Genomic DNA, 15,365 nt, shown 5'->3' with positions numbered 1-15,365 from the left:
GTGAAAGAAAGCAACCTTCGATAAATATAGCTCGAAAAAGCATTTCAAAAGGAAATCAAAGGTCCTCGTACGAAAATTTTTCCAAAACGTGGAAACTACGCAAATACAAATATCCACGATATATTTACGTACAGTACTAATACATTTTAAAAATAGTATAGTATGAAATATTAGTACGAAATGGAAAACCATAGAATAAAGAAAATAATGGAATTCAATATAAATGTTTACTATATTTATAACAAATAAATATCCAAATATAAATGTAATATAAATATAATATTCTATCATACATATTTAGATTCTTCAAAAAAATTGAAATTAATTTACAAAATTGTTCACTCAATCAATAACTAATTGCAAGTATTTAAAATTACATTAAATATAAAATTATGTTAAAATAGTTAGCAATTAAAAATTATTTTTTAAATTTCTTCATGAATAATTTATACAAAAACACAATTGCAATAATTACCAATTATTAATCTCGTAAAAATGACTCATTCTGTTCCACTAAATAACACGAATAATAGTCTCATCTTTTTTCTAATATATTCTTCCCAATCAAATAAATATTTAATATTGAACCTATAATCAACTTCTAAAAATCTCTAACCACCCCACTGTGAGTATTGATTTTATATGTGTTAGGTGAAAGATGAGAGATAAGAATAAGGTGAAATAAGTGAAACTCATTTGAGATGATATAAATATAATATTTGCGAGTAAAGTCTAATATGAATGTTATTAAGAAAATATTTAGGAAAATGTGCTAGAATAAAACAATTACGCCAGAATCGTCATAGAGTAAACATATGTTAATGAGAGTGAGTGAGAGAGAGAAAAGAATTTTCAAGATAGTGTTAAATATTAAAATATAAAATATATTAAAATAATATTTAACATTTAAATATATTAATCAATCTTTGTGTTTAAAATAGTTTATTGAGAATTGTTGCGAATATTGAAATATTATTATCTAAATATATAAATTTGTTAACTGTTAAAAAACGTGGAAGATATTGGTATTCATTTCTATCCACACTCACGATCATTAAACACTCTCGATCCATCATCGCAAGAAACTAACCTCTCTTTATCCCCCGTTCTCAGCCATTTTTACACGCGTCGTCGAGTCATACGCCCGAATCTGTCGCAAGAAAGCAAAACGTGTCGCGAAATATTCGTTCGCTGTTTAATCCCGCCCCCGGCACCCGTTGAACGCAATTAAATTGCACTAACGAGGCGCGAGCAAGATAACGATGCGTCTTCCCTTTTGTCCGGAATTTATGATATTTGCACCGTGTCACGAACGGGTATTTATATCCGGCATCGCGACGCTTTTGGGACGAGGAGAGGTGGCTCCCGGCTTCGAATCGAGAATTAACACCCTCTGTCAACGCCTGAAAATCGTTGTTGCTAAGTATTTTCATCCATTTCCCTTTCTTTCATTTTTTAGCCCGCTTTCTTTCGCGATCGTGATTACGTTCGGCGGGGGGTCGCAGGGGTGCTGTGCCCGGGGATTTCGAGGATTGTTCGGTGAAGAATTGAGGGATCAGGGCGGAGGATGACGTCGGTGAATGTTAAGCTGGGAGTAAGATTAGGCTAAAAGTGGATAAGTGAAGGTTCGACGAGGTGATTGGGAGGAATTGGAATGTTGATGAGGAGGTTGCAAATGGAACGATCGTGGGTTACTTTAACGATGACTTTTGGGGAACCAAGTAGTAGATGATTTTATATGAAGAAGTATGGCAGTGTGAATAGTTGGATGGCGACAGAAATTTATTATGCGGAGAAATGTCATTAGGCAAAATAAATTATTGTGTTTATTAAATTAAAATTATTAAATTTATGAAATTTAAATTATTAAATTTGTGTTAGTAAATTTGGTAAATTATTCTGGGAAATTAATTTAATTAAATTTAATTTTATGTATTGGGATATGTTTATCAAAGTCGAATTTCAAAGACATTTTGAAGTATTTCTGTCTTCGTATGGATCTGTATATTTTTTAATTTATATAGTTTTTTATATTTAAAGAAATAATTTCGATGACTATAGACACTCCAGGTGAGTTGAGAACAGAAATGAAGAAATAGCAATTATATTTTTGGAATTGTATATATTTATAATATTCAAACATTTTCTATTATTCAGAGTGTTTTATGAATTTATAAATTTTTATAATCTTAAAATATATGGAACAATAACATACAAATTTTCAACGAAATGACTGAATATAATTATGAAATAATGGCTAAAATAGTAGATTTTATTATATTTTATTAAAAATAGTAGAAAAAATTTTAATTAATTTTTACAATAAAATATTTTATAATACAATAGTAATAATTGTAACATAAATCAAATATAATATAAATCTCTAATAAGAATTCCAATATACGAATTACCTTATTCAATATAATTGAGTAGGAAGGGAAAGAAAATTTTCAAGCTCAAATTGTGAAAATTATTTCTTGCATTTTGGTATGAAAAAGAAAGTTTGACATTTCTCCAACTGAGATCAGCAATCGCGTAGTTTAATATCGTCGAGAACAATGGGGAAAAGACAGTCGTGAAACATCAATTTCAAAATGCAAATGCGTTATGTCGAAGCTAATTTTACATACAATCGGCGAGCGCGTAGCTCCACGTTTAATGTTGAAGCGACTACAGAATAAAGTTCAGAAATAAAGTTGGGAGATGTTAAACAAGCGAATGTTAATTTGAGAATGAAAATGCAACGTGTAGTAAATAACCCTATGCAGTTGCGGAGTAGTCGCGGTATTAAAAGGACTAAAAGATGAGTTGGAAGACAAAGAAGAGGATTGTTGAACAAGTGAACGCTAATTTTAGAATAAAGGTATAAGCCCGTGGAAAACAGTTTTGCATAGTTGTCAGAATTATGCGTTTACGTGCTGTGCAACTGATAAAACAACATTCAGCGCTTATGATAATTCGAAATTACAACGAAAAATGATCAAAATTAATTTCGCAGACAACTCGGATATTAATTTAACTTTGAAAAGCAGTAACCAAACTCAAATTTTCATATTAATTCGCTAATTTTCTCGTTGTACGTGTTCGCAGCTATCAAAGATACGTCTAATTACATTCGTGCATTTCACCAAATTTCAAATATGTTACGATTCATTCGAAAAATCGAATCGCCAGATATGCAAAGTGGCTCGCAAAAAAGAAAATGCTATTATAATATTTCAATCGATAAATTAAAAATTCTGCATTTAAAAAAAGAAACAAATTGCAAGATACACAAAAAACCTGACAATAAAAAATAAACAAATTGCAAGATACACGAAGAACCTGACAATAACAAAAAAAAAAAAGATACTACATATGTCAGGCGATAAATTAAAAATTCTACGCAAAAAGCAAAATGAATTGTGAGACATACATAGCACATCACGAAAAAAAAAAGGAAAATACTACATATGACGTTCGATAAATTAAAAATTCTATACAGAGAAACGAAACAAACTGCGAGCTACACATAGCACCCCGCAATAAAAATATTACACATTTCTGTCGATGATTAAAAAATTTTTAAACAAGAAAAAGAGCCGTATCGCGAAATATACAATGTATTCGCAATAAAAATATTGCACATTTCTGTGGATGATTAAAAATTTTTAAACAAGAAAAAGAGCCATATCACGAGATATACATCCCTCAGAAAATTCCAAAATATTTTCTACCATGAGAATAGGTAACATCGATATTAAATCTACCTACTGTAGAAAATTCCACAGCGAAGCGGATCAAAACTGAGAAAATCGCAAAACACAGGAACCCTCTGTATCCCCTCGAAACTGTCGTCGCGGCCATTGTCGTCGAAGCCGTTCGATAGAATTACTATTCTCGTACATTTGTCCCGTGGAAAGGCACGAGAAGCCGAAGGTACGATTAAAACGAAATTTTCTACGGCCTTGGGTACGACTGGTTCGCAAAAAGGATCGCAAAGAACCGCCTGTAATTTAGCGATTCGAGGGAATAAAAGCACATAACCACCTCTACGTTCCTCAGAGGAACGGATGAAGGGTGCAGGAGGATTTTTTCCCAGTGTTTGCTCAACGTCCGATATGTTCAGCTTGAAATTAAGTTACACTTCACAGGCCAGGGTTGTATATATTACTGTTTTATCGCGCCCTCTCCAATTTGCTTTCTCGCCCTTCGCACAAAGGGTATAATCGTGGATTCAATTAACCTGAATTAGATCGTTCGATGCTCATTCCACGACCGGGGCACGTAATTCCGCGAAGGAAAGGCGAAACGAACCTGATATCGAAATTTCCCAGGGCTGCTGCTCAATTTTTATTCGAATCGCGTTTTTATAGCGTTTTACAATTTTAAAATTCCCATCATTTAGAGTAATCGAAAGCTATATCCTGGTTCTTAAATGGGTACTAAAAGGAAAAATGTTTCGTTCATTTATAAATTAAACGTAAACGCGTATGTACATTTTTGGATTTACTTTTTTTAATAATTAGTGTTTTATTATATTTATTTTATTGTTACGTTATTTCTGTAGTGTTAAGTGTCAATTTGTTATAATTATTGGTTTCTAATTTTCGTACTGAAGCAGATCGTTTACGTATAAAGTAGATTGTGGTTTTGTAAGGTTAATCTACTCAGAAATTATTTTTATAAAATGGCAGTAGGTAGTATAATGTTTCTTTCGAGTTTCATTCATTTTATAATTTCATTCTTCTAATTATTATAATTTTCGTACTGAAGCAGATCGTTTACGTATAAAGTAGATTATGGTTTTGTAAAGCTAATCTATTCAGAAATTATTTTTGTAAAATGGCAGTGGTAGTATAATGTTTCTTTCGAGTTTCATTCATTTTATAATTTCATTCCTTTAATTATTATATCAATTATGAATAGCATTTGTGTTATATCGTTGTTGCGATATGATTAATGTTATTAACGTATAAATTATCAATGTATTTATTATTTAATTTTCTGAAATAGGTATATTAATATTCCGTGGAATATTGTATTAATTCAGATATCATATTCATGATTTTATTTTCGGTCAATAAATTCTGTGAAAATTTAATTTAATACTTCACTCGCATTAGAATTGGGATATTAAAATTCTTCGAATTTTATATGAAATAAAAATGAAAGACAAGACAACAAAGAGCTTTTCTTTAGTTATTTATGTTATACAATCATTTTTATATTTATATTAAACCCATAAGCATTAAATCTCCGTTTCAATCATTCGCAACCCACGTGCAATCTTAACACTGACTCCAACGCTAACTATAATACCTCTGTCGACACGATCATGTGGTACTGGTTTTCATAGAATAGGAAATATTTAGATGTTAGACCATATAGTGTTTGTATGGAAAGATGAGTGTAGCAAGTGTATATAAAAATTTTGTGTAAGCGATCTCAGCCTGAAATTTATATTACGATAATGAGTGTAGTGTGGTATGGTCTAGGTGTTTTGCATACGGCATGACTGAAGAGAGTAAAAGAGAGAGTGTGATGTCGGAGAGTATATAAATAAGAAGAGAGCATTGCGAGCTGGAAAAAAGGAGAATAAACGTTTGACTAAATTACGATCCATCGTAACAGATCCAGCCCAAAACATCTCGTAATCAGACGAATACATGCCAGCTTCTCCATTTACACTACTTTCATCCAATTATCGACACATATGTTACGCGAAAAATTGATAAAAGAATTTCTTTTTTAATAATAAAACAGGTTTATTTAATTAACATATCACACTAGATTCTTCTGAATTCTAACACGCAATCCTCTGTTCTCGACTACACACCATCTATGTGCCTCGGGCCCTTGCATCCCTATTTAAAGCCAGATCTATCTCATTCTATACACACACTCTCTCTCTCAATCATTCTACAGACATTCCTACAAAAGATTTGTCGCTATCATTTGTTTTTTCCGCGCCAAACACTCGAATCGAATCTGATCTTATATACACCGTTGTCATCTGTTCCGTCCCGGAGAGCGAGTTTATAACATAATTTTATTCCAAGACTTACACTTCTGCCAGACCTAACGGTTTATTTTATATTTTATACCGCGACTGCAATTCCGAAGGTTCGATGTGCCTCAACGCTGTTCTAGCGGATTAAGCTTATAAAGGTAAAGCAAAATTAGGTATTTTACTAGAAACCAGACGCGACAGATGGGACCCACTTGTGACAGACCCAACAAGCGACGGACGGACGGCACTTATAAATCACGTCATTGACCATCAGAAATCGGCTCCTTGACAGTTTCCTACTCCTTAGCCAAAGGTCCTTATGTCACACCCTCTGTCCAATTAAAACTCTTTACCTTTCCACCACCAGCATCTATTTTACCCAATCAGAACTAAACTAGAGAAAACACCGGGCCGAACACGACGAGACAGGACACAGAGCAAAATCGAGAAGTCAGTTCATCTTCGGCACCGATCCTTAAAACATCTAAATTACATATACAAACGCGTGTTCGAAGCGGTACTCCGTTAACGTCTACGTTATAACTATTCTACGCTTTTCTCTAAATAAACACTCTCTTATGACCACAGACATTCTGGATCATTATTAGTACAACTAGTCACGCAATATTAATTTGGCGCGTGATAAGCGTTCTTGGAAATCGAAGAGATTCTATACCGTAGGACGCTACATCGTCACTCGACGTTAAGGTGGGATAATCCTTATCTACTCCTTACAACATATATGCAACCCTGACTATAATACCTCTGTCCACACGATCGAACGCGAAACATCTCGTAAGCAGACAAAAGATTAAAACACCCGTCCCTCTCTGATCCTGCTCGCACTCAGAATCCAATAATTATTCCAACGATCCCCTTTCATCTGCCAGACGTACCTTTGGTATCTCTCAATTGCACGAGCCAGACGAAAGATTCCGTCATAACGATGCGCGGAGGACAAGACGGATAGCCGAGCGTCTGGTCGGTGTTTCCAGTTAGGTCTCTCGCTTACAGCACGTGGCAGAGTGAGGGGTAAAGTTTCGTTTCGTAGCCAGCAGGAAAACTATCCACGGATTGGAAACGGGAAACTCGCGGGGCTGGCGCGCTTCCAACTTCTCTCTCCCTTAGACGGGCCACTCTCGCGACTACGTACTTACCGGCGGGTTTTGTTTTATGCCCGGGCATTTTGTGCCGTCGCGTTTAAACATATCCCGGAACGCGGACGAAGCTTCGCCTTCCGCTTCCTACCACTCACCCCGGGCACACGCGTTATTTTAATTCCAGACGCCTCGCGGCCACGCGTATTTTTGGAGGCAGACGCGCGAAGCCTCTACACCCCCGCGTGTGGTAGCCTTTGTGTCCAATCGTCGAATGCTTGCGAATGTTTTAACATCGAATCTACCGTGGTTAAATGGCCGATTTTTAGACTTTCATTCGAAATTCCGCGTTTAGAGTTGTCTTGGTTACTGCTCGCGATTTTTCTTCCAATATACAGTAGCTTATGAAAGTATGTACACCCCTGCGTGTGGCAGCTACCACGTCTTTGTATCGAATTACCAAATGTATAACAGTGTATAGTACCGAATCTACCGTGGTTAAATGACCGATTTTGATACTTTCATTCGAAATTCCGCGTTCAGAGTTGTTGTCTTGGTCACTCCTCTCGATTTTTCTTCCAATAGCTCATGTAAATATCTACACCCCTGTGTGTGGTATTTAGAATGTCTTTGTTTCGATTAGAGTGCTTGCGAGTGTTTAATATCGAATCTATCATAAGTCTAATGACCGATTTTTTAATTTTTATTCGAAATTCCACGTTCAGAGTTGTCGTCTTGGTCACTCTTCACGATTTTTCTTCCAATGTATACTGGCGCATGAAAGTATCTACACCCCTGGGTGTGGTATTTAGCATGTCTTTGTTTCGATTAGAGTGCTTGCGAGTGTTTAATATCGAATCTATCATAAGTCAAATGACCGATTTTTTAATTTTTATTCGAAATTCCACGTTCAGAATTGTCATCTTGGTCAGTCTTTACGATTTTTCTTCCAGTGTACAGAGGCTCATGAAAGTATCTACACCCCTGTATGTAGCATCTATCATGTCTTTGTGTTCAATCGCCGAATGCCTGCGAATATTTAACATCGAATCTACTGTATTCAAAATGACTGATTTCTAAACTTTTATTCCAAATTCTGCATTCAGCATTGTCGTCTTGGTCGCTCCTCACGATTTTTCTTCCAATGTATAGTGGCTCATGAAAATATCTACACCCCCGCGTGTAGCAACTACAACGTCTTTATATCAAATTGCTGAATGCCTGTGAGTGTTTAACACTGAATCTACCGTAGCCCAAATGACCAATTTTTAAATTTTTATTCGAAATTCCGCGTTCATTGTGGAATAATAAATAATATTTATTTTTCATATCTATGAAAGCAATAGCGACCGTTGAAATACTGCCTTTCATTTATAATTTAGAGACTGATTTATATCCTTTTCCTCAATCTTGAAATGCATATATTTCTTTTCTCGTAATTAAATATTTTCCAAATAATTCACAATTTTTATAACGCTGAGTAATATATAAAAGATTCGTGGAAGCCATAAATATGACAAATATATATAAAACTCTCGAAAATAGTACTGATCGTGAGTAAATGAAAATATAAAAATTAACAGAGGAGCTATATTTCCAATAAAAAAGATACGAAATAATTAATTTTATTTCTCTTAATTTCGCGTCTCTGTTATTATATTTTCAACGAATTTTTATACTCGGAAATACGCGTGTGATTTGTTCGATATTTTCACGGAATTGTAGTTAATGTATGTAAATCGATCGCGACGAATCATTAGATCCTTGTTTCAGCGGTTATAAACGGGATAGTAAATTTCGATTCACGGTCTCCTCTCCCCTTCGTGGCAGTATATCGTTCAATTTGGCAGCTTGTTCCGTGACGTCATATTTTTCAGTTTTTCTCCTTTTTACATGACACGTGCTTCGGCATAAAACCTTGGTGAAATAAGATCCTCTCGACGCTGCTTTTTCATCTTCGTGCCGTGAGTTTCCGCATCGTTCGTGATTTTCACTGGGACGCTTTTAATTGAATTATTTCCGAGTTCTGATTAAAAAACGCAGCGATACAATTGAGCGAAACTACGTGCCCTGGCATAGGCGACGATAGCCGGCCAAAACGAATGTTGCCTTGGGAAAATTTGTACACCGACAGTGGTACTTCCGTTTTAGATTTATTATTACTTTAAAATAGCGAGTTTAAAAATTTCTCATTTTCGCCACGGTGAAATTCTTTATTTACGCTGCTTATCGTAATATATTCCGTCTATATTTCCTTTTTAATCATTTTCTCATGGACAGCGAAACGTTGGTACCGAATAATATTATTTTCCTGAAATTAGGGGGTTTTAAATTAAAAATTCTTATTAAAGCAACTTCTTCATTTCTATTTATTATTAATATATTCTGCTTCTAATTGGAATTAATTTTATCTTATACTTTTCTATAGAATATCAAAATTAATAGGAAAAGGTTGAAAATAATTACTTTTATTATTACTTTAGAATTGCGAGTTTTTAATCTGAAAATTTGTTGATTTATCGTATATTGTATATTGAGAAATGAAAATAATAAAATTTTGCACTTTACAGGCTTTGAATTAATTTTTTAAGAAAATTAAAATTGATCGAGTGATGTTATTTTTAAATTTATTGTTATTTATTTCTAAATTTTCAATTTATTATTGCTTTTAAATTTATATTAGTACATGCTTGTTTAACGTGAAAACAATTTTGTCTTTTACAGATCCGCCTATAGTGACGGTGAAGCCCGAGAATATCACTGTAAACGAAACCGACGATTTTATAGTATTTTGCGATTACAATGCTAATCCGGCCTCTCTGATAAAAGTAGTATGGTAAGTATATTTGCAATTTACCGAAGTTATGGGTGTAATTTATTTTATCAAATTTGCAGGCACAGTTTAATTCGATAATATTCCAGTGTTAATGAAGCAATAGGTATCGAGGGAAATTTTATTATTAAACGTCAGGTTCGAAATTACAATTAATTCGAAATATTGATTCTTACGTTTCGGCCAAAATTCGACTGAAACTGTAGAGAGGCGAATACATATAGCGCTTACATTGTACATAAATCGAACTGCACACGGTTGTTGGTGTTTATTAAATAGACATAGTTTATTGACTCCGTTATAGTGCATTTGAGTTTATGAAAGCGCGATGTTTAATACCATCCGCAATCGAATTAGTAATTTACAACTCCGTAATTCCGATTTACAAATACTGGAGAACAGAAATCGAGACGGTTCTACATAACGTAGTTTGATCGGTAATAATCGAATCTCCTGTTTTCGCGATTTAAACAAAATTACGTACATTTCATAATCAGGCTAATAAATTTAAATATCATATTTTAATATAAAATATATAATTATTAAATATTATTTTTAAATATCGGATAGTACATTTAAACGTCACTAATTTTAAATACCAAATACGTTAACGCATTTCGTGCATAATATTGTACTTTCCATATCATGGGAATATGTACATATGTCAAACACGTATATATATTTCATTTTCTATTCAGCTTCCACTACGCTCTTATTTTCTCATCCTAATAACATAATAAAACATAATGCATTTTCTTCGTACATACTAATATCGCAGTATTCTCACAGCTCGTTGTATCTTCTTCGAGATCATGAAAAGATTCAATTTCCATTATAATAATATATAACGAGTACTATTGACCATCTCTCGTTAACATTCGAAATGAATATTTAAGAGTGGATATTTAAGAAATAAAGGCACTATTTCGTGTTAATCGAAGGGTGTATTTGGGCCCTGGTACCTATTTGGGGGCCTGGTACAGAAGGCACGGTGTCTCGTCATGGAAAAGCTCTGTCCCATGATATCTAGTCGCAAACAAACTGTCTTTTTCAAAGGCTAGCCCAAACATTCGACATAATTCGCGTGTCTGCAAGTCATGGATCGCTGGCCATAAAAATATTGTGAGGCTCCCATCTTTCCACGGAGGTTATGTTGAAGTTTTGTGATTCCTATGGTGCTGCAATTTGCTATCCTGGTGGTCGTCCCGCCATGATAGGTAGCAGGTAAAAGGACGCGAGGAAGGGGTGCCTTTCGTCCTGGGCCTGTTAGTGGACTCGTCAGTAAGGCTTCCTAGCAGACCCTGCCTTAAAGAGGGGTACTTAGGTAACATAGGAACTTATATTTATGAGATTCGAGAATTCATCGAAGGCTTGCGAAAAATCTCGAACCCCCATTTCTTATTTAGCAGTGGAGGTGTGAACGTTGAAATAAAATATAAATAATTGGAAAAAATAATTATGTGGGGATCCTATTCCTATAGGGTTATTATGTTATCTTGTGGTTCCTACGGCACTGCCGTTTGGTATCCTAATGGCCGTGTGGCCATGATAGGTAGCAGAAAGAAGGACGCGAGGTAGGGATGCCTTTCGTCCTGGGCCTGTTAATGGACTCGTCAGTAAGGCTTCCTAGCAGACCCTGCCTTAAAGAGGGGTACTTAGGTAACATAGGAACTTATATTTATGAGATTCGAGAATTCATCGAAGGCTTGCGAAAAATCTCGAACCCCCATTTCTTATTTAGCAGTGGAGGTGTGAACGTTGAAATAAAATATAAATAATTGGAAAAAATAATTATGTGGGGATCCTATTCCTATAGGGTTATTATGTTATCTTGTGGTTCCTACGGCACTGCCGTTTGGTATCCTAATGGCCGTCTGGCCATGATAGGTAGCAGGTAAAAGGACGCGAGGAAGGGATGCCTTTCGTCGTGGGCCTGCTAGTGGACTCGTCAGTAAGGCTTCCTAGCAAGCCCTGCCTTAGACGGGAAATACTTGGATAGCATAGGAACTTGTATTTATGGAAGTCGAGGATTCATCGAAGACTTGCGAAAAACCTCGAATCCCCGTTTCTTATTTAGCACTGAGGGTGTGAACGTTGGTCCTTACAATATAAACCAGCCCCCATCGACTCGGGACCCTCGATATCTCTATAAGTGGAAATACCTCAGCTTTTCTTTTCCACATTAACGGATACGTTCCTACGTTCACGCATCTTTGAAGACATCTAAACCCGAATAAAATATGAAAATCACGTCTAAATACCCCGCAGAAGTTCAATCACAAACGGTTGCAAAAATTGATCAGCGAGCAGGGCGCCTTTAAAAACATAAATCTGGCGCATCTATAAGCGCGAGCACAAATAATCCATTGAATTTATCGACGCGAAGGCCATTAAAATGGAGGCAGCAGCAAATTTAGCGCTTTTATCCCGCCGTTTACCGCACGGATCAGCTCGGAACAGCCTCGGCCATTCGCGCGCTCTTTCTCCAGCTCAGGGTAATGGCGAAAGCAGGGCGCGCGGCGTCTATGGTGTACTACCGCGATAGAAATTGATAAAACGCGCTCGAACACAAATTGAAGAGAGGAAAAAAGCAGCGAGAGGGGGAAAAAGCAGGAATTTATGTTGCCTGTCTTTACCACGTGGTCTCCTGAATCAACGTAAATCTATGTTTTTCATTCTTCAGATGTTGACACGTTCTCTCTTTCTCGTGAACGATTTCGCTCGTTTATCAAGCTTGCTACTTCCGAACTACCACGAAGAACTTCAGTCGCTTTACGGTACCTCTTCGTCAGATCGATACTGCGTTCTTCTTGCGGGGAAAAACGGAGATAAAAATAGAAATAAAGATAGGCATAAAAATGGCGGGATAAAATAAATGAACGAAAGAGGAGGGAGGAATTCGTGAGCGGGTAATTTAATAAGGAATTATGACAGAAGGGTAAATTTTTCCACGTTCAACGCGTATTGAATTAGTCTCGCTGTGAATAGAGTAATTGTTTGAGAACTTTATCGAGAATTTTTATTAGTCTGTTACCTTTTCCCCGAGCTTCCATGGTCTACAATTTCCACTATCCTCGTTTCTCCTTTATTTTACAGCTGATATTTAGAGCTGGTATGAAGTATTTTGATTGATCTCGTTCTTCGTTTCGTCACAGAAAATGGAAGAAAGGAAGTACAAAACGCATTGAAAATGCCGTGTAAAAGAAGAGAGTTAGGCATGAATCGTGTGATAAATCGCGAAACTGTCCGGCCCACGAAGCATTATTTTTCAACTTTCGTGTATACATTTTCTTTTAAAATCCGTCGTAAATCTTCTCAACTTGTTCAAAGGTACATCGGTTCCGCGAGAAGATATAATATATCAATTCGATGTATCAAAATAGTTTCCCTTTTTTTCAGCTATATTCTTCCCTCTCGTTTTACATTCTTTCTTCCCTTTTTCTTCGATTACGCTTTATTCCCAGGAATACTAGCGATTGATACTAATTCAATTTTTATATTTTTCTCTTCTTTTACTTTTTTTAAGATCCTATTTTTACGTGGCGATTTTCCTTCCTCGACGGAGTTTCGTTTATTACCGTTGAAATTTTTGTTTATTATTTATTTATTAAGAGACGATTAAATTTCGGTTTAATTCTTCGATTTTTGTGTATGATTTATGCGATGTGGTGGTGTGTCTTGATAAACTTTCCGTTTAAATAGGTACACTGATTTAATTCTTAATTACGTAGTTTGACACGACGCAAAATTACTCGATGGCACAGAATTACTGTCACTCTCCATTCCATTTAATTACTACGCCTATGTATCTTCCACGCAATATACACTTACATATTTTACCTCTATTCCTCTATTTCACTTCTGCAATCTTCTTCATTCCCTTCAGCATTGTTAATCGGACATTTCAAAATAGATCCAGTCAAAAATTTCTATTATAATGTTTTACAATAATAATAATATTATTTTGAACCAGATTTATTTTTATTACTTTCCGAGTAGTACATACATTTGAAATTCTTCAAATGTTAATTTTCTAGGCTACAATTAGTCGTTAAAAACCAGCTGTTAAAAGTGACAGAAAAGTGGAGTGTCTGACATTAAAGTATAAAATAGGAGTATATAGTCATTGTCAAATTGTTGACTGTCACACATTCAAAATTGTCGAGTTCTTACACTCCAATAGTTTTCCAAAATTTGTATCCTGTGACTGAAACATCTAGAATTAATCACTTGCCGTATTTTGACGAGTCTGACTCGTGATGAAGATTTTGGCCCAAACAGGAATATCACGAGTCAGACTCGTGAACAGAAAGTCGGCCCAAACATGAGTATCACGAATCAGACTCGTGAACAGAATATTTTTCTAAATATAATTGTGAAACTGTCATTTATTATTAAATATAACATATTTATAATATTTATAGAAGGAAAAAGAATTACAGTTTACTTCCACAACAGTAATATCGCGTAGTAAATAGTATATACTAAAATTGACTTATTTAATTTAATAATATAGTAAAATTGACTATATCACACGTATTTATATTTCGCCTCGTATTCTTTCGAGCTAAATGGGAAGGGGTGAAACAGTCTTCGAATTTATCAACTTCTTCGACCATAACTAGAGAAACTCTACAGTCTAGACTGTCAGCAGTCCCAGCACCCAAACCTCAATGGTTCATCCCTCAGTCTCTGCCATCATCGACACCAACTCGTTCCCAAGCTTCCAAATTCTTTTCCTCTTTGCAATACCCTATACTCTCTTCCTCCTGTCATCACCGTCTCTCGTACCATCATGGAACGTCCATTCCTTCCTTTCTGTTTCCCGAAACATCGAAACCCTGCGGCAGCTGTGCAGCCCATGGGCTACAAATAGCCGCGTTCCATGGGACGCGTTAAACGATGGTTAAACCCGTTATCCTAAGAAGCGTTAGAAGGCATCCTCCATCTTTGGTGGTCGGGGTGCTCGCCCTGCCGGGAATCCAGCGGGCCAGCAGTTCACTCGAGAACTGCTCGCAGGGTTTATTGACGGCTCACAGGCTCTCGCGAGTTTACGGCGCCTCGTCCAACCACGGCTAACCGTGTTATAAAAGAGGACGGAAGGAACTGCAAGTTAATCCACTGGCAGCGAAGATTGGATTGAACTTGGCCCGCGACGATACAGATTCTTTATCGGCTTAATGCAATATTATAGAGAGCAGCCGGGCCGTTTCGCAGCGGTGGTTTTAAGCTCTGCCTCGCCAGGTTAGCATGATGCACTACGCAGGTGATCAAAGTATTTAGAACGCCCGCTGGAAATTGTGCGCGCGGTATCGAATGGAGGGTGCGAAATCTAGTTTGCGCGGAAATATGATTAGGACCCGAGTCTCTGGGTGCTTTAGCGTGAAACTTTATTTCCTGCTTCTTACGCTTCTTTAGCGAGTCATTTTCCCCTTGTTACAGC

General features: G+C 36.0%; 1 protein-coding gene across 1 annotated transcript in view; it reads left to right on the top strand.

Annotated features, from left to right (window-relative positions):
- Positions 1-15,365, top strand: part of LOC108553894 (hemicentin-2) — a 297,689-nt gene that overhangs the window by 63,283 nt on the left and 219,041 nt on the right. The window contains exon 5 of the mRNA XM_017908970.1: positions 9,814-9,925. Within this exon, the coding sequence (XP_017764459.1) occupies positions 9,814-9,925 (112 nt within the window). The remainder of the gene's footprint in view (positions 1-9,813; positions 9,926-15,365) is intronic.

This window comes from Eufriesea mexicana, unplaced genomic scaffold (assembly GCF_001483705.2).
Source record: "Eufriesea mexicana isolate 0111107269 unplaced genomic scaffold, ASM148370v2 scaffold32, whole genome shotgun sequence".
Lineage (NCBI taxonomy): Eukaryota > Metazoa > Arthropoda > Insecta > Hymenoptera > Apidae > Eufriesea > Eufriesea mexicana.
This window is presented reverse-complemented; position numbering and strand designations above follow the sequence as displayed.